The sequence below is a fragment of the Eulemur rufifrons genome, chromosome 23 (assembly GCF_041146395.1).
Source record: "Eulemur rufifrons isolate Redbay chromosome 23, OSU_ERuf_1, whole genome shotgun sequence".
In the NCBI taxonomy this organism is placed as follows: domain Eukaryota; kingdom Metazoa; phylum Chordata; class Mammalia; order Primates; family Lemuridae; genus Eulemur; species Eulemur rufifrons.
Window position 1 is genome coordinate 10,805,139 of NC_091005.1, and position 26,199 is coordinate 10,831,337.

General features: G+C 49.7%; 2 protein-coding genes, 1 long non-coding RNA gene and 1 pseudogene across 3 annotated transcripts; 3 read left to right on the forward strand and 1 right to left on the reverse strand.

The window, feature by feature from the left end:
* Window positions 1-1,443: 1,443 nt before the first annotated feature.
* LOC138373896 (uncharacterized) lies at window positions 1,444-14,100 on the reverse strand. The gene is made up of 3 exons (XR_011231298.1): window positions 14,033-14,100; window positions 3,046-3,134; window positions 1,444-1,653 (listed from the first exon to the last, which is right to left on the reverse strand). It is a non-coding gene; the product is annotated as an uncharacterized lncRNA (long non-coding RNA).
* Window positions 6,505-8,866, forward strand: LOC138373894 (DPEP2 neighbor protein-like). The gene is made up of 3 exons (XM_069456525.1): window positions 6,505-6,571; window positions 8,033-8,210; window positions 8,406-8,866. The coding sequence occupies exons 1-3, from the start codon at window positions 6,505-6,507 to the stop codon at window positions 8,530-8,532; spliced, it is 372 nt and encodes a 123-aa protein (XP_069312626.1). The 3' UTR covers window positions 8,533-8,866.
* Window positions 14,101-14,177: 77 nt separating the features above from the next.
* Window positions 14,178-16,036, forward strand: LOC138373786 (probable ATP-dependent RNA helicase DDX28; annotated as a pseudogene).
* A 1,247-nt stretch (window positions 16,037-17,283) lies between these two features.
* Window positions 17,284-18,924, forward strand: LOC138373715 (DPEP2 neighbor protein-like). Its single transcript, XM_069456259.1, has 2 exons — window positions 17,284-17,350; window positions 18,465-18,924. The coding sequence occupies exons 1-2, from the start codon at window positions 17,284-17,286 to the stop codon at window positions 18,770-18,772; spliced, it is 375 nt and encodes a 124-aa protein (XP_069312360.1). The 3' UTR covers window positions 18,773-18,924.
* Window positions 18,925-26,199: the final 7,275 nt, after the last annotated feature.

A 26,199-nucleotide genomic window follows, 5' to 3' on the forward strand; every position in this document is an offset into this window, starting at 1 on the left:
ATACCATCCTCCCACATCAGCCTTCTAAGCTGGGACTACAGGTGCACGCCACCATGCCCAGCTAATTTTTTTATTTTTTTGATGAGGTCTCACTATATTGCCCAGGCTGGTCTTGAACTCCTGGCCCCAAGTGATCCTCCTGCCTTGGCCTCCCAAAGTGCTGGGATTACAGGCCACTGTGCCTGACCCCTTACGATTTTCTTAATACTATATTATTTCTTCTAGCTTACTGGATTGTAAGAATACAGTGTATAATACATATAACACACAAAGTATGTGTTAATCATCTGTCTGTGTTACGAGCAGGGCTTCCAGTCAACACTAGGCTATTAGTAGTGAAGTTTTTCGGGAGGCAAAAGTCATTTGCAGATTTTCTACTGCATAGAGGTCAGTGGCCCTAAGCCCTGTGTTGTTTAAGGGTCAACTGAATACCTAGGCGTGGAATTGCCGTGTTACACAGTAACTCTATGTTTAATCATTTGAGGAACAGCCAGAATTATTATTTTGTATTTTATTTTATTTTACTTTATTTTTTATTTTATTTTATTTTTAGAGACAAGGTCTCCCTCTGTCACCCAGACTTGAGTACAGTGCAGTGGCATGATCATAGCTCACTGCAGCCTCCATTTCCTGAGCTCAAATGATCCTCTTGCCTCAGCCTTCCATGTATGCAGGAGGCACACGCCACCACACCGAGCTAATTCAGTTTTAAGAGACAGGGACGGTCTCACTATGTTGCCCGGGCTGGCCTGAAACTACTGGCCTCAAGTGATCCTCCCACCTTGACCTCCTTCAGCCGCTCTCTGTGTCTACCTCACGTTGGCCTCCAGGCCCTGCTATGCGACTCCCTCTGCCTACAAGGTCCCACATCTCTGCACGAGGACCACATTTCCCTATAAAACCCCGACTTTAAGGGATGTCTTTCCACTCCCTTCTCTGGGCTACCATAGCACTCTGATCTGATCTCTTTTCACATGACAATGGGGACATTTGTGTTGTATCCTCTGCTTTTTTTAGTGTATGTTTCAGTTTTATTCATGAAAATATAGAACCCTGTTCACACTATTTTTCTTCTTACTTTAGCATCGTTTGTTTTATTACTTGGGCATGACAATATGTGCGCTCGCACTCTCTCTCCCTCCCTCCCTCTATCTCTCTCTCTCTCTCTCTATATATATATACATACACACATATTTTATTTATGTATATGTGTGTTTATATATATGCACACACGTGTGGTGTGTCTGTATATATGTATAAAAATTTTTGTAAACCACTTGAAAGTAAGTCATATATATCATAGCTTTTCACTCCTAAATATTTCAGTCTGTATTTTCTAAGAATGGGCTATTCTATTATATAACCACAGAAGAGTTACCGACGTCATACATTTACATTGATACAGCATGTTACCTAATCTACTATGATCTCTATTCTAGTTTTGCCAGTTCATCTAATAACATTCTTTGGAGCATTTTCCCATCTACCACGGAACGGAGTCTGGAGTCGAGCATCACACTTCACTGTCATGTCTCATTAGCCTCTTTTAATCTGCATCTGATTTTTGTGAGGACTATAAAGAAATCAGTTTACCTTGGTGGAATATTCTTTTGGGAGCCCATGTTGACATCAATACCAGCTACGTCATTTTCTCTGGAAAAGAGTGAAGGAGAAAAGGTAATAAACATTCAATTTAAGGCAAAAAGGTAGAGTAAAAGGCAAGGATGGGTCTGTGCTCATGAAGATCCTACCGTGTCCCTGGCCCTGTGAAACACACCAACCCTCAATGACATAAGATGAAAAAGGGAAAGAAACCTGTCCCTAAAATGTGCAACTGCCTCATCTGAGCAGAGCTCCAAAGGAAAGACATAATGTGTGCACACATCCATAAAGGGCTAGATATAGAAAATTTGCTCCTTTGGAATTATATCAGATAACTCAAATACTGAGTGGCAGGCACATTGAACTTGATCCCAGGGCTGCAATTTTGACTGAGGTAGTGAAAGCCATTTGTCAATGCAGAAAAGTGACATGAGCACAAGAGCCCTTTCCCAGAGCGCTGCTTCTGGTGGGAGTTACAAGACGCCTCTGTTGGCTGGGCTGTGCGGTTGGATTACTCCAAACAATGCTCAGATGCAGAAAGGGCTTCGCTCCATCCTCTGGTACATACATAGTGAATGGTCTGAGATCAGCAGCAATTCCTGCCTGAGTTCCTTCTCACTCTTACTGTAAATAGCAACAGTAGCTAACACTAAGCACTATGTGCCACATTCTGAGAAGACAATTACATGCACTATTTCATTTACCCTTCCCTAGGCCAGAGGTTGGTAGTACTATTTAATTTAATTTATTTATTTATTCTTTGAAACAGAGTCTCATTCTGTCACCCAGGCTTGAGGCAGTGGCATGATCATAGCTCACTGCAACCTCAAACTCCTGGGGGCTTCAAGTGATCCTGCCTCAGCCTCTCGAGTAGCTGGGACTAACTGCAGGCCACCATGACCACCACTTAGATTCTACAATTAACCTTTTGTCATATTTGCTTTATCACATCTACCCAATTTTTTAAAAACCTAAACATCCAGGGGCTATTTCTGAAAAAGCACTACGAAATGCCCAAAGCCAAAAGAAAAGAGCTACGGAGTCATTACAACTCTAATATAAATCTTAACTACTTTTGGGGAAACCTAATTTCTTTCTATGGGAAATATATACAGACTACATAAAAACAAAGCCCATGTTCTGAATAATCAATGCTAGGGATTAAAAAAATAGATAAAAAAGTCATGCCAAACAGATCATGCCTATCATTCAGTAAATTAAATTTGAGACTGGAGGCATGTAACAGACTGTGACGGCTTGATTTCCATAAACTGTCTCGACCAGCATAATCACTCATGGGCGGATCTTTGGAAAACATTGAAGGAGTCTTCAGGAAGCCAACGTTGTGCACTGTAGCTCTGGCATCAACACTGGCCTGACACAGGGCATGAGCCGGGAAATTCCAGGGGCCTCAGGAGGGTACTCAGCAATGGGGTCTCTTACCGTCTGGAAGACCACCCTGTTCTGTTCTCTTTCGAAGGTGCAGACAACTCGGTCATCAGGAGCGACAAAGTCTACAGTGCTGAGCGCTTCTGCAATAAAACACAAACACAAGGGGCTGCTCAATTAAGATGCAAGTTCAACCTGGCCTAAGCCCTGGAAGAAAAACAGCAAAACTATAACCTTAAAGGGAAAAAAAGGCATCTTAGATTCTTAGATGTAAGCTATTCTTTATGTTGTTGTTGTTGTTGTTGTTTTCAGAGACAAGGTCTCACTGTGTTGCCCAAGCTGGATTGTAGTGGATATTCACAGACACAATCATAGCTCACTGCTGCCTCGAATTCCAGGGTTCAAGTGATCTTACTACCTCAGCCACCCAAGTAGCTGGGACTACAGGCACATGCCACCATGCCTGGGTGCTTTTTAATTTTTTGTACAGACAGGGTCTCGCTATGTTGCCCAGGCTGGTCTCAAACTCCTGGCTTCAAGCAATCCTCCTGCCTCAGGCTTCCCAAAGGACTGGGATTACAGGCATAAGCCACCATGCCTGGCCATGTCTTATTCTATATACACACATTACTTACTATGTGTAGAAAAATATACATTATTCCTCTTTGTGATTACCACTTTAAGTGTGGGATTATGGAGGACTTTCTTTTTCTAGGTTATATAGATCCATAATATTGAATTTTTCATAATATAAAAAAGAAAATATAAATTTAAAAACAATTAGAAAAAATTGAACCATAACTTTTAGTGGAATTATATTAAGATCTCATATATATATGTGTGTGTATGTGTATATAACCTTAAAGAATTCACCAGAACTCTAATCAAAGCAGAATCTGCCTCATCAAAAAAATCTAAGCATCTCGCTCTAGAAATTCAGGTTAAAAAAAAAGTATAAGCAGAACCACAATTCATCATGATCGGTTACATCTGCACAGAGCTTACCGCGTACAATACCTTCACTCCAACCCCATGATTTAAGCAAAGCAAGGATTAAGGTTTTCACTTTACAGATAAAGGAAGTGAGGAACAGAGTGGCCATGTGACTTGCACAAGGTCACACATCTAGCAAAAGGCTGAGCCAGGGCCAGAGCTGAAGCCATGCTGACTCCAAGGCTCCCAGGGCCCCTTCAGTGCTATAATACATGGCGATTTCCATGCCAGCAAGCCTGTGGGCGTTCTTAGTTTGTTTTATTTTATGTATTTTTTATTTTTTTTAAAGGCTGGTCAAGTGAAGCCGTGGGAGTAGAGAAAGAACAAAGGAATCTATAACTGGTTGTGATCCATTAGTTGTAAACAACACTGCACTCGGACCAACCTCTTAGTTTGTTTTAAATTTGGATTTTTTTTAAGAGATGGGGTCTCACTATGGTGCATACACACACCAAAAAAACAAGCAATAAAAACTGCTAATCTATTAGACAAAGACTACTTAAATCAACTATTTTAAAATAAGTTCGAAAGCTAAAAGTAACATCAAAGTAGTTCAAAAGCTAAAAGACACATCGAAATCAAACTGCTGAAAGTCAACGACAAGGAAGAATCTTTCAAGCAGCGAGAAAGCCACTCATCATGCGCAAGGGATGCTTAGTAAGATTAACAATTGATTTCTCAAGAGAATCATGAAGAGCAGAAAGCAATGAAATGTAACATACAGAGTGCTAAGAGAAAAAGACTACCAACCAATAATTTTATTCTTTTTTTTTTTTCTGAGACAGAGTCTCACTCTGTTGCCAAGGCTAGAGCACCGTGGCGTCAGCCTAGCTCACAGAAACCTCAAACTCCTGGGCTCAAGCAATCCTCCTGCCTCAGCTTCCTGAGTAGCTGGGACTACAGGCATGTGCCACCATGCCCAGGAAATTTTTTATATACATATACATTTTTAGTTATCCATATAATTTCTTTCTATTTTGAGTAGAGACGGGGGTCTCGCTCTTGCTCAGGCTGGTCTAGAACTCCTGAGCTCAAACAATCCGCCCACCTCGGCCTCCCAGAGTGCCAGGATTATAGGCGTGAGCCACCACACCAGCCTCATGTTTGCTTCTTCAAAGCCAGTAACAGGGAGCCCCCTCGTGAAGGTTATCCCTCTTTGCCAGGAAGTTCTCGGCCACACTGAACCAAAGCCTATTACCACTGTGGGCCTGAGCAGGCTAAGGGCAGACTTGTCCATTTCCTCCTGTGAGTCAGACCAAATGTTCTCTTAGTAACACCTCTGCACAGTGTGGACCTGGCTCTCCTCCTGGGCTGCTACTGGGCCACCTCATCCTGTCATGGTGAGGGGACTTGTCACTGTTTGCCTTTTATGAAGAGAAGGGAGTGCAATGATAACGTTGTCATTTTGTGTTGTTATCTTGCTATGAATTTGTTTTGAATTTGATGTTAAAATAGGTTCCTGAAGCCTGAGCAGCATAGCGAGACCCCATGGCTACAAAAGCTACAAAGATTAACTGGGCGTGATGGCCTGCCCCTGTAGTCCCAGCGGGAGGATCACTTGAACCCAGGTGTTTGAGGATTCAGTGAGTTGTGATGATGCCACTGCACTATAGCCTGGGTAACAGAGCAAGACCCTGTCTCAAAAAGAAAATGAAACAGAAAAGAAAGGAAAGAACCATCCTTGGGAAGTCATCTGGGACCCTCATTTTGCCTTGCAGCACCTTTAACGTCCCTCCCAGTGTTGATCGCCTTGAAACGTGATGAACACGTTGTCCTCTCGCTCCTATCACTTATAAATCAGGAGCCACATGTGAAACCCGACTGTTAAGGACAATGCCTTTCTACTGCCTGTGTCGCCTTGGCCAGGCCCCCAACCTCTTGGTTTCTCTGAAGTTCTCAGTTGGAAAAACGTGAGGGTTCTATGAATTTACATTTTGGGCAGAACAAGGTTGAGTAGAGCTTCCCTGTGCTTTTATTCTCCCCAGGGGGAATGTCTGCCCTCTCCTTTCCATGTGTCCAGACTCACTTGCCCTTCAGACGCACCTCCAAGGGGCCTGCCCTGATCCCCCAGTCCATCTAAATCTCTGCCCCTCCAACTGTTGAATGCTTAGGGTCAGGGCCTTGCGAGCTAGCTGCCTCTCATGTTAATCTTGCTGCTCTGGCCAATCTCAGAATTTGAGTGTCTCTTGCCCTTCTGGGGTCACTGGGGCTGTCTGTGCCAGCCCACAGGTGTGCTCCACAGGGAGTGGCTACTTGACTAGGGCTTGGGTAGGAAGGGTCAGATGTGAGGGCCCAGGCAGGGTTCCTCTCTGCCTCTGCCCTACTCTCCTCCACAAATCTCCAAGGGCCTGAAGCCTGCCCCTCCACTCACAGATTGCTTATGTGACCTCACTGGGCAGTGATGACCTCACAGACCTTCTCAGTTTCCATGGCAGAGTAACTACGGAAACGTGGTACCTTTAAGGAAACTGCCCCACCATTTCTCTTTGAGATACCAACCTGTTTGGTTGCCTGAGAGAGATGTCTGACCGGATCTTGTATCTCAACTCTAACTTGTCCTCTGTCCCCTGGGAGGGCTGCATGGCAGGTAGGACAAGGCCGGGCATCTGTACGGGAGGCACTGGTATGCACACAACTTCACCTGGCAGCAACTTATGGGCTTGCCAACCCCACCAGAACTTCTCTAGCCATAAGTAGTATCAGTGGCCTGGGGCCCCCTCAGGGACCCACAGTGTTCCTGCTCACTGCTGAGGGCAAGCAAAATGCCAGCTCTGAGCAAGTGTTCCTAAAGGTTCTCATCTTTTCAGATTGAGCCTTCCCTTTTGAACACAAGATGCTTCCAGTCAGACCCTTTCCTGACTGGCCTCTTAGCAAAAGCCAAATGTGGTTTTGCGGGCAAGTGACAAATGAAGCAGTTTGAGGCAGAGTTGTCAAGGGACGCTCATGAACCCGACCCCAGACCCAGGCACCTTTGCGGTGCTGTCCTGAAGACACATCCCAGTCCCAGCCCTGGGAACAAGGACGACATCACTTGGCTGGGAAGAAGGGAGAGCCAAGGGGAGTGACTGAGCGCTGCTGAGACTGGAGGCCTGAGGAAGTGGTGTCCCAGGAGGTTGGGTGGATGTGACAAGGCTTCTTGAGACTAGACATGGTACCCAGAGTCTGGCTCTGACCCTCCTGGTCACTCTGCTTCAGTATTTGGCCTTCAGAAAGTGTTAGAAAATCTAGATCAGGCCGGGCGCGGTGGCTCACGCCTGTAATCCTAGCACTCTGGGAGGCCGAGGCGGGTGGATCGCTCAAGGTCAGGAGTTCAAGACCGGCCTGAGCAAGAACGAGACCCCGTCTCTACTAAAAATAGAAAGAAATTATCTGGCCAACTAAAATATATATAGAAAAAATTAGCCGGGCATGGTGGCGCATGCCTGTAGTCCCAGCTACTCGGGAGGCTGAGGCAGTAGGATCGCTTAAGCCCAGGAGTTTGAGGTTGCTGTGAGCTAGGCTGACGCCACAGCACTCACTCTAGCCCGGGCAACAGAAGTGAGACTCTGTCTCAAAAAAAAAAAAGAAAATCTAGATCAAAGTATCCGAGGGCTAGAGTTCAGTGTGGGTGAAACAAGCTGTATGAATGAGGCCCAAGAGGAGCTGCCGAGGTGGGAGGGGTTCTTGCCTGATTTACATTAGACCATTTATCCAGAACATGAAAACCACTTCCATGAAATCCTCAGCAGTGACAGACCATAAGAATGTTTCCTCGGTTGTGGAAGGGAGAGACCGAGAGGGTCCCGACTGCAATTATTTTGAGGTTCTACTGCTCTCTCCGGGAACGGGGAGGACATCCTGCTCTGCTGCTGCCACAGCTCCAGGGAATTGCTTTTGCAGCCAGTGTCCCGTCTCTAGGGGACCCATAAGGGTGACAGACTAAGGCTGTGTTTGGGATGCCAAGCAGATGACAGGGCTTCAGCCAGGTGCAGGAAGAGATGTGAGGGGACATCCTGGCCGCACAGTGTACACAGCAGACGTGCCTGATCAGTTCTGCTTTCCTTTCCAGCACCACTGCCTCCCGCTTGCCCGCCTCTGCATGGCTACTACCACCTCCTGTACCGAGGGCGTGGAGAAACCCAGGTGGGCTGGCACGGGGAGACGTGCTGCCTGCTTGGCGGCTACCGGCTCTTTGGGGATGCTCCTTTGGCCACACCAGCAAAGGCCGAAGCTGAGAAGCCAGCTCCCAGCGCCCCCAGCCCGCCTACCAACAAACGCCGGGATCCCAAGAGATGCCAGCCTGTGCGGAAGAGAGAGAAAGACCTGGGTTGCCCTGGCCCCAAAATTCGGCCTGTGCTCCTTGAGGATGTTCCTGTGGCCACACCGGCAAAGGCCAAAGAAGAGAAGCCAGCCTCCAGAGTCCCCAGCCCGCCTACCAACAAACGCCGGGCTCCCAAGACTCGCCGGGCTGTGGAGGAGGGAGAGGAAGACCTCGGTTACCCTAGCCCCAAAATTCAGCATGTGCAACATCGCCCCAGGAGGCTGGCCCGCAGGAAGGTTGCTCGCTGAGCCACTCTGCAGAAAGGGCCAATGTTGAGCTTCCTGAAACACCTGAAGCCTCTCCTGCAGTGACCTCCACATTCCACCACTGGAGATACAAGCTCAGCCATCTGCCTAAGCCTTCCTGAGCCAGGAGCCCCTGTCCATCCTAACTGGCCCTGCACAAGGAGCCAGTAATTTCACTAACCGCGTGGGACATGGCTGAGCCTTCCTGGGCTCCCCTGACCCCACACTCCTGATTTTCCTCCCACCTCTGTCCCCTCTAGAAAAGTCTTCTTGCTTAGTTCATCTCCTCTACTCACATGTGGAAATTCCTCCTTAGTCTTGGGCCCTTTTCCCTTCTAATTCCACACATTCTCCCTTGCAAATTTATGTACTCCCATCGATTAAAATATTGGCTATTGGCTGGTGATCTCCAAAGGTATCTCTATCTCATTCCAACTGCTCATGACACACCCCACCCTGGATGTCTCGTGGGGATCTTATACTAAATACGTCCAAAATTAAGTCTTAATCTTCCCCCTCAAGCCTCCTTCTCTGTCATTTATTGATTCAACATAGGCCAGGTACTGTGGCTGGCACTACACATAGAACTCTGAGGGGAAAAAAATGATACAGTAGAAGACAGGGCTGTATGAGGGGAACTTACAGCCGTGTGTGACAGTACAACTGCGCACGGTGCTACGAAGGAGCAGGTGCGTGAGGCTATGAGAGCTCATCTCGGCAGGGCAGGGACTGGTGAGGGGGGAGGACGGATTCTCTTGAGAAATAATCTCTGACCCAAGGTCTAAAGTGTGGGTGTTAACCCTTCAACACATGGGGGGAACCTCTCTCCCATTTCACTTATAGCATCTCCATTCATCCAGTTACCCTTCACCCACACCCCCCACACCCAGTACATCACTAATTCCCATTGAAATGACCTTCAAACCTAAACTCTAACCCACCTGCTTTGCTCCATCTCCACCACCACCGCCTCGCACCAAGATACCTCGTGCTCACCTCTTTTTTCTTTTTATTTCTTTTCTTCTTTTTAACATCTGAAAGCTGAGAACTGTGCTCACCTCTTGCCAGGACCTCAGCACTCCCCACATCTACCCTCGCCCCCTCCCATCCCTCTCTTCGCAAGAGCCAGCATGGCACCTTAGAAAGGCAGCTCTGACACCGCTCTCCCGTTTGTACCCTTCAGTGGCTTCCACTGAGTTTAGGACAAATCCCCAAACCCTTCCAATGGCCACAAAGCTCTGCAGGATCAGTCCCCACTCACCCTCCAGCCCCACCTTGCACCCCTCCGCCTCCCTCTCTCCGCTCTGGCCACCCTGGCCGCCTTTTACAGTCTCCCACACCAAGCTGTCTGCCGTCCTGGGGCCTGCCCACCTGCAGTTCTCTGTCTGGAACACCTTCCCAGACTCACTCACGCACGCCTACACTAGGGTCTCCTTGTCCTTGAAGGCCCCCTTTGTGAAGATGCGTCTCTATTAACATAATCAACTTCGGGCCCCTGGTCACCCGTTCCTTTCCAACACCCTGTACTTCTCTCTCTATGGCTCAGTTACAATCCACGTGTCCACACTGACCAGTGGGGTTTCTTGTTCAACCCCCAGCTCCCCTTCTAGACCACCAAGACAAGAAGCTCCACAGGACGGGAGCACAGCTGCTGAGTTCACTGCCAGGTTCCCAGCACTGAGTCCAGCGCCTGGCCTTGACTGGTGTGACTTGTGAGGTGTGACTGAACACTCACCTCTCTGGTGGCTGAGAGGACACCCTCTCGTAGGGTGTTTGGTCTGGGTACTCCCTCTGGCACACTGTCAGAGGTGCCTGATGTGTCCTGCCTCCCAGGCTCCTCTCAGAAGAACTAGACAGCCCCCATGCCTTTCCCAGGAACTGCTACAGCCACTCACCCCTCCCTGAGGTCACGCCCAGATTGCCATTTGAGTCACTCATCCTCAGTGCCTTTCCTTTTAAGGGCAGGTGTCCTCTGTTACTCCCAATTTCTTTCCTAGACAATAAGGTTAACTTCAGTTTTACACGGACACAATGTCCTGTCAACTCCCAAAAAAGAAAGACACCACAGAAAAATATCTCCAAATGTGCTGAGTGTATTCAAGAACAAGAAAACAGGATTATAACCCAGGATGCGGGAATGGCAAACCACATGTGCATCTGGCGAGGGAAGGGGAAGGGGAAGGGGAAGGGGAAGCTTTTATTGGCACATGGAGGAGGTTCATGTAAGATGCTTAGAGTTCATTGGTTCCAGAGGTTCAAGGCCACAGTTGTGCTTGGCTCATGGGAAGAGATGGTGTTACTGGACAAGTATCCTTTTGAGAGCGTATTATCTGAATTACTGCAGTCCAGAAGAATGTCTAGCAATAAACTTTGTCATAGAAATAAACTCATATGTGCAAAACCTGCAAGCTGTGCAAAGCAGGAGATTTGTGAAAGATGTGACGGGATTTCTTAGGGGTTTGTAGAAATTCCTTGAAAACAGTTATCTCAGACACGGAAGCATGAGCCCCCTCTCCTACATGCCTTTAAGCCCTATTTTGTCTGGGTCTGACAAAATTCATTTCATCCTGGTATCTACAACTATCACAGTCCCATTAATTATAATGCTTTCAGATTAAACATGACACTATTCAGGGAAAACAGTGAGTGGAAAAAACTTTATCATTCCCTTCCATGTCAATTTCCCCACATACTCACACCTGCTTAAAAAGCCATGACTTTAAAATGCAAATTTACAGTTACAATGAAAGTCAGTTAGGAATAAATACTTAGAGAATTATCCTAGTTCCCTCAAAACACGTGTGAATGAGAAAAAACTAAAATCATCTACTATATTTGTAAGAGAAAGTGGTGATATATAGTGTTTCGTGGTTAAGACCCTGAGCTCTGGAATCAGACAGACTTTCACTGGAAACCCAGCTGTTGCCAGGGCAGTTTAATTAACCCAGCTGAGCCTCAGCTTTTCCTTCTGGAATATGAGGCTCCAGGAGAACCTATGTCAGGGCAGATGCCGTGAAGAGTAAATTCCATGATGTACAACAGTTCCCAGCACACAGTAAGGGCTTAATAAGTATGAACTGCTCCTATCATCACACTTTCACACTGTCAACACACTCCGATGTCTACCGTCATATCAACAAATATCTACCAGCTCTTTTATGATCAAAGCAGTGTGTGAGCTGAAAGGAATGGAAAGAACTAAGCTCTTGACCTCAAGGAGTTTCTCGGCTCTACCCCTGACATCATCCAACAGCTGAACCAGGACAACAGTCTCCAAACCAGCCTCTCTCTGCCTCCAGGCTCATCACGCCCATCCATGCTCCTCCCAGCAGCAAGAGGAGGCTTTCTACACACAAATCAGGATGTGATATTTCCATTCCTGAAAGCCTTTCCCACTGTCCTTAGAATTAAGTCTACGCTCTTTCACATCGCAAATAAGGTCTGCTCCCTAACCTGCATTCAAAGATGAGAGCCTCATCTTTCATCACTTGCCTCCTGCCCTCTTAAGTCCCCCATGGGAAGCTTCAGATAGTCTAAATTTATTTCTACTTCCCCAGCCTGGGCTGCTCTCTCAGTACAGACTCTCTGAACAGGCTACCCCTGCCTAGGAGCCACATCCCTCTTCCTCCACCTTGCAGATGTTAACTCTTCCAGGGAGCCTTCTCTCACTCACATCTCCCAAACACAGGGTAAAGCCACCGTCTCTGAGCTCACTCCTGTCCTGGCATGGAAACTACAAGAGTAACTGTCTGTCAAGTAGCTTCCTTCACCACAAGGTGACGGCAAGTACTGTGCCTTCTTCACCACCAGATCCTCCTCACGGAGCACACAACCTGGCATAAGGTAGGCGCTTAGTGTTTGTCATAAAAAGAAGTTAACAGGCCAAGTTCAACAAAAGCTATGATTCCCTTCGGCCACACAAGACCTCTAGCACAGCCAACGTGCACTGAAAGTGCCTTGCCCTCCCTCAAGTTTGGTTTCTTTGTTGTTGGGGGCTGTCCTGAGCATTGTATGATGTCGACCAGCTTCCAGTAACACTTCCCCATATATGACAACTAAAAATGTCTCCAGCTATTGTCAAATGTGGGGGGGGGAAGAAAAGAAAGAGCTAAATCACCCTCACCTGAGAACCACTACACTATCCAATGACTGTTCACTACTAAAAACTCTCTCCTCCACTGGTTTAACTGGTAACCCTCCAAAAAGACTACTCATGAATCACTATGGTACTTTTAGAAGTGTGTAATCTTTTTTTTTTTTTTTTGAGACAGAGTCTCACTTTGTTGCCCGGGCTAGAGTGAGTGCCGTGGCATCAGCAACCTCAAACTCCTGGGCTTAAACGATCCTACTGCCTCAGCCTCCCGAGTAGCTGGGACTACAGGCATGCGCCACTATGCCCGGCTAATTTTTGTGTATATATATATTTTAGTTGGCCAGATAATTTCTTTCTATTTTTAGTAGAGACGGGGTCCCGCTCTTGCTCAGGCTGGTCTCGAACTCCTGAGCTCAAACAATCCACCCACCTCAGCCTCCCAGAGTGCTAGGATTACAGGCGTGAGCCACCACGCCCGACCTAGAAGTGTGTAATCTTTATAATGCTATTTGATGAAATAAAACCCTTTCTCCAGATGTTAAGAACCACCCAGGTAGTTAATCCATAAACATTTACCTTATCTCCCACGCCAAGCATGGCAAACTACAGAGAAGATCAGACACCCATCTTCCAGTTCTCCTCAAGTACGAATAGTGTAATTGTTTTCTTTTAAATTACAATCTGAAAACCTGAATTCAAGTAAAATATTCTGCCTGACCAGGGCTATGTGCGATAAGCCACACACCCGATCATTTCACAGGGTAGCAGGACCCTCCTTACGACTATGCAAACAACTTAGGTATCTCACTGGGAAGTCAGTGGAGGTGAGCCGGCTGCAAAAGTGGTGAATTCAGGATAAGTAGTTGGGAGGGGAACAGGAAGTGGAGAGTTAACCTTGGCCGAAAAGGAAGGAAAACAGTGTGAAGAAAACATGACTCTGCTCGAAATAAAGCCTGAAGCCCTTATCTCACACTTGCGACAGAGAATAAGTTGAAGGCCATCTGCTAGCACGCTTGGCTCTCAGCCAGAGGGATGGCAGGGTTGAGCCTAAATCTCTGACTCTCCACCCTTGTCCAGGCCCCTAGGCCTGACCACTCAGACTCTCAAAACACGTATTACCAGACCTTGTGCAGGGACCACATCTGGGAAAACATCACCGCACCCTCGGGGCTTACTGGGGGAGCCCCACACCGGACAGGCTATCTCACAGGGACAATGAGAAACGACAAAGAGGAATCACAGGGACTAGGTACTCCATCTATCGCCAGAAGCACTCCGCCCTCCTGGTCCATGGGGTCAAGTCCCCACAGCCGCCTCGTATGGCTGGCCCCGATCCCGCCTCCACCGCGCGCCCTTCCCCAAAGTTCGTTCAGGTCTGGAAGTCGCCATCCGGTGTACGAAGCTACAGACCTCGCAGCAGAACTCCACAGAGATTCCCTCCTTCTTTACGCTTCTCCAGCTCCTCAAGCCGTACTGAGCCGCCCCAGCCGCCATACGCGAGGCAGCGGAGCGTCCGTGACGTCACTGCTGTGCGTCTCTCCCCACAAAAGCAAATATGGCTCTAGCACGGCGGTTCCGGCTGCTGTCGCTCACGACTCGGTTGCTCCTGGCGCCCCGACGGGACCTGGCGGTCCGCGGTCCCGACGAGCCCCTGCCGGTGGTGCGCATTCCGCTGGCTCTACAGCGGCGGCAGGAACAGCTGCAGAGCAGGCGGCGGAGCTGCCGGACGCCGGTGCTGGTGCGACCTGGACCGTTGCTGGTCTCGGCGTGGCGGCCCGAGTTTAACCAGCCCGCGCGCCTCACGCTGGGCCGCTGGGAGTGCGCGCCGCTCGCCTCGCGTGGCTGGAGGAGTCGGCGCGCGCGTCGGGACCACTTCTCGATCGAGCGCGCGCAACGCGAGGCGCCAGCGCTGCGGAACCTCTCGTCCGAGGAGGGCAGCTTCGCGGACCTGGGTCTGGAGCCCCGTGTGCTGCGCGCACTCCAAGAGGCTGCGCCCGAAGTGGTTCGGCCCACAACCGTGCAGTCAAGCACCATCCCCCCGCTACTTCGCGGCCGCCACATCCTCTGCGCCTCGGAAACCGGCAGTGGCAAGACTCTCAGCTACCTACTACCGCTGCTTCAACGGCTTGTGGGCCAGCCAAGCCTGGACTCCCCAACGTATCCCTGCTCCCCGAGGCACGGTCCTTGTGCCTTCCCGAGAATTAGCAGAACAAGTGCGGGCCGTGACCCAGCCCTTGGGCAGCTCCTTGGGCCTGCAGGTGCAAGAACTAAGGGGAGGCCACGGCATGCGTAGGATCAGGCTGCAGCTATCCGAACAGTCTTCAGCAGATGTGCTAGTAGCCACTCCCGGGGCTCTGTGGAAGGCCCTGAAAGCAACTGATCAGCCTGGAGGGACTCTCCTTCTTGGTGTTGGACGAGGCAGACACGCTGCTGGATGAAAGCTTCCTGGAACTGGTGGACTACATCTTAAGAGAAGAGCCATATAGCAGAAGGCCCAGCTGACTTGGAAGACCCCTTCAATCCCAAAGTTCAGTTAGTGCTGGTGGGAGCCACATTTCCCGAAGGTGTAGGCCAGTTGCTGAGTAAGGTTGCCAGCCCAGACTCTCTCACCACCATCACCAGCTCCAGGCTCCACTGTATCATGCCTCATGTCAGACAGACATTTATGAGGTTGAAGGGAGCAGAGAAGGTGACTGAGTTGGTGCAGATCCTCAAGCATCATGACAAAGCAGACAGGACTGGGCCTTCAGGAGCTGTCCTGGTGTTCTGTAATAGCTCTAGCACTGTGAACTGGCTGGGATATATTCTGGATGACCACAAAATCCAACACTTAAGGCTGCAGGGGCAAATGCCATGAGGGCAGGCGTCTTCCGGAGCTTCCAGAAGGGCTCCCGAAACGTACTTCTCTGCACAGACATAGCCTCTCGGGGCCTGGGCAGCATCCATGTGGAGCTGGTTGTCAATTATGATTTCCCCCTCACCTTGCAAGATTACATCCACAGAGCAGGGAGGGTGGGCCATGTGGGGAGTGAGGTTCCAGGCACTGTCATCAGCTTTGTAACCCATCCCTGGGATGTGAGCCTCGTTCAGAAGATTGAGCTGGCAGCTCGCCAAAGGAGAAGCCTTCCGGGACTAGTGTCCTCAGTGAGAGAGCCATTGCCTCTCTGAGCAAACCTGATTTTAGCTGGCTTATAAGTGCTGCCAGAACAAGGATCTTTCGCAGTGGCCTGGGCGTGTAAGCACACTTCTCATTTGGGGGCTCTGGGCTGCCCTGTCACCTCCATGAGGGCCAGATGAGCTGGTATATGACTAGGACATGTAAGCTACTGAGGATGGCTCTCTGTAGTCTTTGACATGACACATCAAAAGTACACTGGATTTTGACTTTGTATCATGTCACAATTTCCAATTAAGTTTTTATGTGTCTCCACTAAGAATAATTACTGATGGCTCATTATTCGCATCTTGTGTAGTCATTTGAGACTCTCATTTTACATTGGAGCACCTATAACATCCCTCCCAGTGATCATCACCTTTATTTTTTTTTTATTATTTTTTTATTTTTATTTTTTGAGACAGAGTCTCACTGTGTTGCCTGGGCTAGAGTGCCGTGGCGTCAGCCTAGCTCACAGCAACCTCAAACTCCTGGGCTCAAGCAATCTTTCTGCCTCAGGCTCCCGAGTAGCTGGGACTACAGTCATGCACCACCATGCCCGGCTAGTTTTTTCTATATATTTTTAGTTGTCCAGATAATTTCTTTCTATTTTTTTGGTAGAGACGAGGTCTCTTGCTCAGGCTGGTCTCGAACTCCTGAGCTCAAACGATCTACCCGCCTCGGCCTCCCAGAGTGCTAGAATTACAGGCGTGAGCCACCGCCCCCTGGCCGATCATCACCTTTAAGCATTGTGACCTTATGCTTGCATTCTATGAGCTATAAATCTGGAGCCCCACATGAAGCCCTACTGTTGAGCGGAATGCCTGTCTACTACCTGTGTGGTCTTGGCCAGGCCCCCAACCTCTTGGATTTTTGGAGTCCTCACATATTAAAAAAAGAAGCTCCTATGAATTTTCATTTGAGGCAGAACAAGGTCTAGAAGAGCTTGTCTTTGCTTTTATTCTCCCTAGTGGGAATGTCTGCCCTCTCCTTTCCATGTGTCCAGACTCACTTGCCCTTCAGACGCACCTCCAAGGGGCCTGCCCTGATCCCCCAGTCCATCTAAATCTCTGCCCCTCCAACTGTTGAATGCTAAGGGTCAGGGCCTTGCGAGCTAGCTGCCTCTCAGGTTAATCTTGCCTCTCTGGCCAATCTCAGAATTTGAGTGTCTCTTGCCCTTCTGGGGTCACTGGGGCTGTCTGTGCCAGCCCACAGGTGTGCTCCACAGGGAGTGGCTACTTGACTAGGGCTTGGGTGGGAAGGGCCAGATGTGAGGGCCCAGGCAGGGTTCCTCTCTGCCTCTGCCCTACTCTCCTCCACAAATCTCCAAGGGCCTGAAGCCTGCCCCTCCACTCACAGATTGCTTACGTGACCTCACTGGGCAGTGATGATGTCACAGGCCTTCTCAGTTTCCATGGCAGAGTAACTACGGAAACATGGTACCCTTAAGGAGACTGCCCCACCATTTCTCTTTGAGATACCAACCTGTTTGGTTGCCTGAGAGAGAATGTCTGACCGGATCTTATATATTAACTCTAACTTGTCCTCTGTCCCCTGGGAGGGCTGCATGGCAGGTAGGACAAGGCCGGGCATCTGTACGGGAGGCACTGGTGTGCACACAACCTCACCTGGCAGCAACTTATGGGCTTGCCCACCCCACCAGAACTTCTCTAGCCATAAGTAGTATCAGTGACCTGGGGCCCCCTCAGGGACCCACAGTGTTCCTGCTCACTGCTAGGGCAAGCGAAATGCCAGCTCTGAGCAAGTGTTCCTAAAGGTTCTCATCTTTTCAGATTGAGCCTTCCCTTTTGAACACAAGATGCTTCCAGTCAGACCCTTTCCTGACTGGCCTCTTAGCAAAAGCCAAATGTGGTTTTGCGGGCAAGTGACAAATGAAACAGTTTGAGGCAGAGTTGTCAAGGGACGCTCATGAACCCGACCCCAGACCCAGGCACCTTTGCTGTGCTGTCCTGAAGACACATCGCAGCCCCAGCCCTGGGGACAAGGACAACATCACTTGGCTGGGAAGAAGGGAGAGCCAAGGGGAGTGACTGAGCGCTGCTGAGACTGGAGGCCTGAGGAAGTGGTGTCCCAGGAGGTTGGGTGGATGTGACAAGGCTTCTTGAGACTAGACATGGTACCCAGAGTCTGGCTCTGACCCTCCTGGTCACCCCCCTTCAGCATTTGGCCTTCAGAAAGTGTTAGAAAATCTAGATCAAAGTATCCGAGGGCTAGAGTTCAGTGTGGGTGAAACAAGCTGTATGAATGAGGCCCAAGAGGAGCTGCCGAGGTGGGAGGGGTTCTTGCCTGATTTACATTAGACCATTTATCCAAAACATGAAAACCACTTCCATGAAATCCTCAGCAGTGACAGACCATAAGAATGTTTCCTCGGTTGTGGAAGGGAGAGACCGAGAGGGTCCCGACTGCAATTATTTTGAGGTTCTACTGCTCTCTCCGGGAACGGGGAGGACATCCTGCTCTGCTGCTGCCACAGCTCCAGGGAATTGCTTTTGCAGCCAGTGTCCCGTCTCTAGGGGACCCATAGGGGTGACAGACTAAGGCTGTGTTTGGGATACCAAGCAGATGACAGGGCTTCAGCCAGGTGCAGGAAGAGATGTGAGGGGACATCCTGGCCGCACAGTGTACACAGCAGACGTGCCTGATCAGTTCTGCTTTCCTTTCCAGCACCACTGCCTCCCGCTTGCCCGCCTCTGCATGGCTACTACCACCTCCTGTACCGAGGGCGTGGAGAAACCCAGGTGGGCTGGCACGGGGAGACGTACTGCCTGGGTGGCGGCTACCGGCTCTTTGGGGATGCTCCTTTGGCCACACCAGCAAAGGCGGAAGCAGAGAAGCCAGCCCCCAGAGCCCCCATCCCACCTCCGGAGAAACGCCGGGCTCCCAAGAGACGCCGGGCTGTGGAGGAGGGAGAGGAAGACCTGGGTTGCCCTGGCCCCAAAATTCGGCGTGTGGTCCTTGGGGATGCTCCTTGAGCCACACCAGCAAAGGCCGAAGCAGAGAAGCCAGCCCCCAGAGCCCCCATCCCGCCTCCTGAGAAACGCTGGGCTCCCAAGAGACACTGGGCTGTGGAGGAGGGAGAGGAAGACCTCAGTTGCCCTGACCCCAAAATTCGGTGTGTGCAACATCGCCCCAGGAGCCTGGCCCGCAGGAAGGTTGCTCGCTGAGCCACTCTGCAGAAAGGGCCAATGTTGAGCTCCCTGAAACACCTGAAGCCTCTTCTGCAGTGACCGCCACATTCCACCACTGGAGATACAAGCTCAGCCATCTGCCTAAGCCTTCCTGAGCCAGGAGCCCCTGTCCATCCTAACTGGCCCTGCACACGGAGCCTCAGAAACTGAGGCTGCTTTGAACATTCCAGGGCCAAAGCTGACCTGGAAGAACACCTAATGGTCCTCTACTCAGTCCTCTCGAGTTCCTCCTGGGGCAGCGAAAGGAAAGTCTGCACCCTGCTAGTCGAGGACTCAGGTGCAGAGAGAGGGTGCAGAGCAGCCTTGCAGGGGCCGGTCCACCAGATGAGCTCCTGCTCTGACTCACTGCCAGCAACCGCCAGCACACACCAAGAGGGATTAGGCTTCCTGAAACTGCTTGAACAAATTGGGGCTACCCACCGCAGGGGGGAGCCTTCTGCCTGGGGTCTCAGGAGGCAGAATAGAGAGACCCAGGGAGACCTGCTACCTGGAGCAGGAACGATACTGAGAAAGTCAAGCAACACCCTGAGGCTCACAGGGTCCTGTATTCCCAGCCCTTTATGGCCCCAATGGGGTCCCTATTGCTCAATAAAAGGATTTTCTCTAGCAGTGTTTGACTTGAAATTCAGCTTTGTTCCAATACTAAGCCCCAAGCCTCCCTGTTCCTTGAAGTACATTCCTACATGGAAAAGCTGGTCCTGTAAGACCTTCTGCCTTCAAATAGACCCTGGGGTGCAGTTTCCAACTGTGTGACTCCTGTAATGACAGCAGAACCCAGACAGATTCCTTAAGAAATGGAGAGCCTGATGATGAGTGCTTCCCTCTCTGTGTGTGTGTAAGAGAGGAGGAGCAAGACGAAGAAGATGCTGTCCCATCTATCAGCCACTCATCCATCCATCCATCTGTTGAAATACCTATTGAGTGCCTGGGACGTCCCTCTGTGCTAGTTGCTTGGGATATATTGTTGAATGAGATGATCCTATAACCAGCTCCATAAGCAAGAAAACATTTTTAATAGTTTTTTTGTAGTTCTCTTCTGTTTCAAGTTCCCAGGCCCCTAACATTTGCTGACCAGAACTTTGTAACTTCCAGTCACACTGATGCATTCCCTTTTGAGTTTCTTTCCCAGAAACGGCAGAGCCTCCTTGCAGCCACGAGGTAACTACAAAGCTTTACACCACCTATTTGTCCAGAGAAGACAAGTGATACTCCACCACCAGTTGTGCCCAATGACCCACTAAGCTGGCACACAAAGCTGAAAGAATGGCCAATATTAACCCCAAGCTCATTAAAATACTAAAATCCCCGCCTCGGGAGGGAGTTATCCACCATTTTTTGATCATGGGATGTATGTCCTAGTATGATTCCTCACTGTGCTTGCGTGTCCTGTACTCCACTCCAAATATATAATGATGCTAACTCCCCCCACGCATTATTCATTTTGCCTCCAGAAAAAAATCCTGATCATGTTGGTCAGGGAGGCGGATTTGAGGCAGTTCATACCTCCTCCTCCCACATGACATGACCATTGGAAAAAATCCTTTATTCCTTGACAATCCTTGTTGTCTCAGTACTTGGCTTTCTGTGCTGGGAGCAACATTGAACCCTCCTTGTGGGCTCATTCATGATCCAAGACCCTCTGTTAAGCCACCAGAAACTAAAGGAAGAGACAAACAAGTAAACAATATAATTCCAGGTAATTATAATTGCTATAAAGAAAAATAAAACAGGATAAGAGGATAGAGTCATTCGGACCATTATGTTACATGAGGTGGTCAGGGAAGGCTTCTCTGAGGAGGTGACATTTCAGCAGAGATGCAAGTGAAGGAGTCATGGGAGGAACTGGAGGGAGAACATTCCTGGAGGATATAGCAAGTGTAAAGGCCCTGAGGCAGGAATGAGACTGACCTGTTCTAGGAGCAGCAGAAAGGCTAAAGTGACCAGGGAGGAAAGATGGAGAAGGCTAAGGAGTGTGGATCTTGTTTGCAGTGAGATGGGAAGTCATGGGAGCATTTGAACAAGACAGGAGAGTGATCTGATGTAGATGCTAAAAAGATCAGTCACGACTGCTGTGTGGAGTGGCAGTGAGGTGCTGGCTGTTACCAGTGGAATGTCTTTCTCAGCAGTTAAGGGGACAGTTGGTCCTGGGGGATGTGGGAGGGGGAGGGGTTAGCAGAGAAGCACAGGGTTTGGCTCTGTGTCCCAGGCCCACCTGCACCAGCAGCCCAGAAAGAAGGTGGCTCTGTCAGCAACTCACAGCCCTAGGGCCCAGGTGAAGCCACCTACCATGTGGCCAGCACACTTGTCCTCAGGGGCCACAGCAGCAAGACTGTAGCTTCTCTCCCTGACATGCACACCTGCAAGGCCAAGAAAGGTCCTGATAACTTCAGAAGTTTCCCTAACCTGGGTTCCAGGAAGGAGGCACAGGCCCTGGGGCTCCCAGGGTGTCCCCACTGGGAGTCTGCACTAACCTGCCACAGTTTCTCTCTGATACTTGGTGTGACTCAGGAAGATCTGTGGTCACTGGAGGGGTCACAAAGGGTAGCAATTCCCAAACATGAGACACATAGGCTCACCTGTACTGTTAGGAAAGATCAATGCCCAGCACTCGCACCAGCCCCTGTGAATTTTTAGTGGGGAGCCTGGAAATCAAATTTAAAAGCTTCCCACAACTACCAGTTTATAGGACAAAGGAAGATATTAAATGACATGATGGGATACAATCAGAAAACTCCATGGCCGGGCGTGGTGGCTCACGCCTGTAATCCTAGCACTTGGGAGGCCGAGGCGGGCGGATCCTTTGAGCTCAGGAGTTTGAGACCAGCCTGAGCGAGAGCGAGACCCCGTCTCCACTAAAAATAGAAAGAAATTATATGGACAACTAAAAATATATAGAAAAAATTAGCCGGGCATGGTGGCGCATGCCTGTAGTCCCATCTACTCGGGAGGCTGAGGCAGAAGGATTGCTTGAGCCCAGGAGTTTGAGGTTGCTGTGAGCTAGGAGGATGCCACGGCACTCACTCTAGCCTGGGCAACAGAGCGAGACTCTGTTTCCAAAAAAAAAAAAAAAAAGAAAAGAAAACTCCACAACATGGATCATGGATAATTCTAAAGGACAAGGACATGATATTTTCAACAAATAAATTACAAATAAAAAAAAAAAAAGGAGGGGAGAGGACCCTACACATTAGGCCCTAACCACCTACAATGTGGGAGGTCTTATCTACATTATGATGCAAACAAATCAGTTATGAAAGAATTTGGCAATTAGGGAAATTTGAATCTGATAATTTAAGATATTAAAGAAGTCCTGTTAAGTTTTTTGGGTGCCATAAACGTATGTTAGTTATCCTTTATTTATTTTCTTTTAGAGATGAGGGTCTCACTACATTGCCTAAACTGGCCTCAAACTCCCAAGCTCAAGGGCTCCTCCTACTTCAGCCTCGAGTAGCTGAGACTACATGTAGGTGCACACCACACCCCTGGCTGGTAGTTGTCTTTTAAAAAGAGCCCTTACTTTTTAGAGACAGATACTTAAATATGGATGAGCTAGATGTTCTGTGATTTGCTTTAAAATCTATAGAAAGGGGTGGGTGATGAAACAGGATGGGTTGGTCAGGCACAGTAGCTCACGCCTGTAATCCCAGCACTCTGGGAGGCTGAGGCGGGAGGATCGCTTGAGCTCAGGAGTTCAAGACCAGCCTGAGCAAGAGCGAGACCCCTATCTCTACTAAAAATAGAAAAAATTAGCTGGGCGTGGTGGTACACACCTGTGGTCCCAGCTACCTCTGAGGCTGAGGAGGATGATTGCTTGAGCCCAGAAGTTTTAGGCTGCTGTGAGCTAGGCAGATGCCACAGCACTCTAGCCTGGGCAACAGAGTGAGACTCTGTCTCAGAAAAATAAAATAAAATAAAAATTTTTTAAATAAATAAATAAATGAATAAAAAGGAAACAGCATGGGCCATCAGTTGTTAATTATTGAAACTGGGTGATAGCTACATATGAGTTCAATAAACTCTCGTCTCTACTTGCTTACTTATTTACTTATTTACTTACTTACTTATTAGAGATGAGGTCTCGCTCCGTCGCCCAGGCCAGAGTGCAGTAGCATAATCATAGGTCACCGCAGCTTGGAACTCCTGACCTCAAGTGATCTTCCCGCCTCAGCCTCCCAAAGTGCTAAGATTACAGGCATGAGCCACCTCACCAGGGTTCTACTTTTTTATATGTTTGACATTTTCCCTAATGAAATGTTTAAAAAACAAAATAAGATAAAATAAAAGCTTCTCAGGTGAAGCCTGATACCCCGCCAGATTGGGAATCTGGGAGAGCTCACATGACGGGCGTCACAGGAGGGCAGGGCTTCCCGCATAAAAACAGGATGTTTGGAGGGCTGTGGGCAGGGTGTGCAATGAACAGCGGGTTGTAGAAACACGTCTGTCAGGCTTCAGAGGTGAGCAGGGTAGGTACAGCGAAACAGACAGCAAGTCTGAACTTGAGGCTAAATGTGCAGTAGAGGTTTGGTCAGCACTGGCTCCTGGAACCTGGTGTCACTACAGCCCCTCCTCCAGTGTGCCTATGCCAGCACATGTGACAACTGGACACTGGCCCAGCCACCTCATTGCATACCCCAGCAAATGACCGGCACCAGTGGGAGATCACTAGTGGGAGGTCAGTGGGAAACATATGGATGTAAGGAATTCGAGGCCCTTCCTGTGAGAGAGGCAGCAGCTGGAAGTGGAGGGATTGGAAGAATCCCCGTCTTACATGGCCAGGACTGCACCACTGTGACCATTTGCCTGGCCAGCAGCTTGACTTTCCCACCTAGAAAATGAGGCTGGAGGGCAGGGCACGGTGGCTCACGCCAGGAATCGTAGCACTCTGGAAAGCCGAGGCAGGAGGATCACTTGAGATCAGGAGTTCGAGACCAGCCTGAGCAAGAACAAGACTCTGTCCCTACTAAGAACAGAAAAACTTAGCCAGGCCTGGTGGCGCATGCCTGTAGTCCCAGCCACTCGGGAGGCTGAAGCAGGAGGATCACTACAGCCCAGGTGTTTGAGGTTGCAGTGGGCCCTGATGACCCCACTGCACTCTAGCCTGGGTGACAGAGTAAGACTCTGTCCCCTTCCCCCCAAAAAAAAGAAAAGAAAAAAGAAAGAAAGGAAAAAGAAAACGAGGCTGTAAAAACCCTATGCTGTGGGATGTTGTGAGGATTGAACCGGCTAAGGCATGTCAAACTGGTGGCACAGATCTGGGCACACACAGGAACTGTGGCTGCTCTAACTGTGACAGTCACACATGCCCTTGCTCTGTGAAGGAAGGGGAGGAGAAGCCTCCTGAGTGCCAACTCCACTCCTTCTCCAGCCAATGCTGGTGGAGCCCTTGCTGCGTGCAGGTGCCAGAATAGGTGGTTGTGGCCTGTTGAGTTCACTTGCCAGCTTGAGCAGTGGCAGTCACGCCACACTGCTGCCCTCAGGAGGAGGAGGAAGGAGAGGTCCCAGCAAAACCTGATACGGAGAGAACAGAGAGGCTCCCCACGTTCTTGTTTGTAGAGACAATAGCTCACCACAAAGGGTTTGGTTTGGCGGAGTTACCTACACAGGCCCCCCTCTCCAGGCAACACAGTTCAGGGGTGCCATCTGCATCCCAGGGACACTCTTGAAGACCTTACTGGGTCCAGCTCCTGTACCCAGGCCCCCTCTAGCCTCCTCCCCCACCCCCGGCCGATGGCACTACCTCAAGAACACACAACAACATGGAATCCAAGCTCAGGGCACAAACTCCAAGCCTATGGGCGTCACAGCAGAACATCTGGTCCCCAGAAGCAGCCTAGTCACACGCTTCAAGTCTGGCAGACAAGCGCATGTGACTTTGCTTTGGGGACCGTATATCCCGGATCCTGTGCTCTTGAACTCAAGCAGAGCCTGGCTGCAAGAGGAGCTCAAAGGTGCAGATGGGACCCAGGTCATCAGTTGTCTCCATCAAAAATTCGCCCAGGAATGTCGGACAGAGAGGCTGGCGAAAGTGTGGCAAAGAAAGGTGGGGGTGGGGGGAAGGCTGGATGGAAGCAGGAGAAAGAGACACACAAGTGGTTATGGTACTTCTAGAAAGATAAACATTGGCTGCCTTTTGAGGAAGAAAAACGTGCTGGCTATGCGCCACTTCAAGGAGGGTGGCTTCGGCTTTGTGATTGGAGGATGTGTGTCCACACTGGCCAGGCTGTGCTCCGGCTTGGATGACTGTTATTTCTTGGAACTTGGTCTGGATCAGTCATCATGGGAGCAGATCCAGCGTGAGTCTCCAGGACCAGGGACCCTGGAAGAAGGACACCGTCCTCTGGGCAATTCTGGATACTGAGTAAGACCCACCTGCACCCACCCTTGCACTTTGAGCACGTGAGGCAGCCTGTGCGCCTCTAACTCCCCCCGACTTCTTGCTCCCCTGCATGTTCTTGTGACACAGATCAGGAGGGGTGAGTCAGCTCTGTACCAGAACGGGCCTGGTCCTGGGAGAGACCCGTTTCTACCACTACCTCCTCTGCACGTCTCCATTTATGGAGACACAGCACAGGTGAGGAATTACAAGGGGGAGCTGCTCACCCACCATTCCTTCCTGGCAGCAAGATTTCCTGTCCTGGCCCTGCCTCAAAACCCCACCAGTTGGAGGCTGAGGGAACAGCATGTGCCAAGACCCTGTGGTGGAAGGTGGCATCGCTGATGTGACCAGAGTTCAGAGGGCAAGGGGGTTTGTGCTATTTGCTGAGACTACAGATGCTGGTGAGAGCAGACTCTCCAGGACTTAAAAGTCGCAGAAAGAAATCTCGAACATGCTAAGAGCTATGGGAAGGGGCAAAAGAACTTTAGGCAGGAGCATGACTTCAGATTGTTTTAAAAGAGAAGAGGTACAGCTTCTCCGTGGGGAATGGACTGGAGGTGAGGAGATGACCGTGGCCTGTCCTGGGGAAGAGGCAGCGGGAACAGGAAGGAGACACACCTGGGAGATGTTTGGAGGTTGAGCCAACAGGATTATGAAGCTGGGCGAGGGGGAGACGGTGAGGAGGCCTCAGGCATGGCACCCACAGCCAGCTCTGGAGTCGGGCCCTGAGCTTCCCTGCCTCCACCCTGTGTCCACCTCTGCCTGCTGCCAGCATCTGGGTCACTTATCCTCTGACCCAAAATTGTCCCCGTGTCACTGATACTGGGAGCTCCTA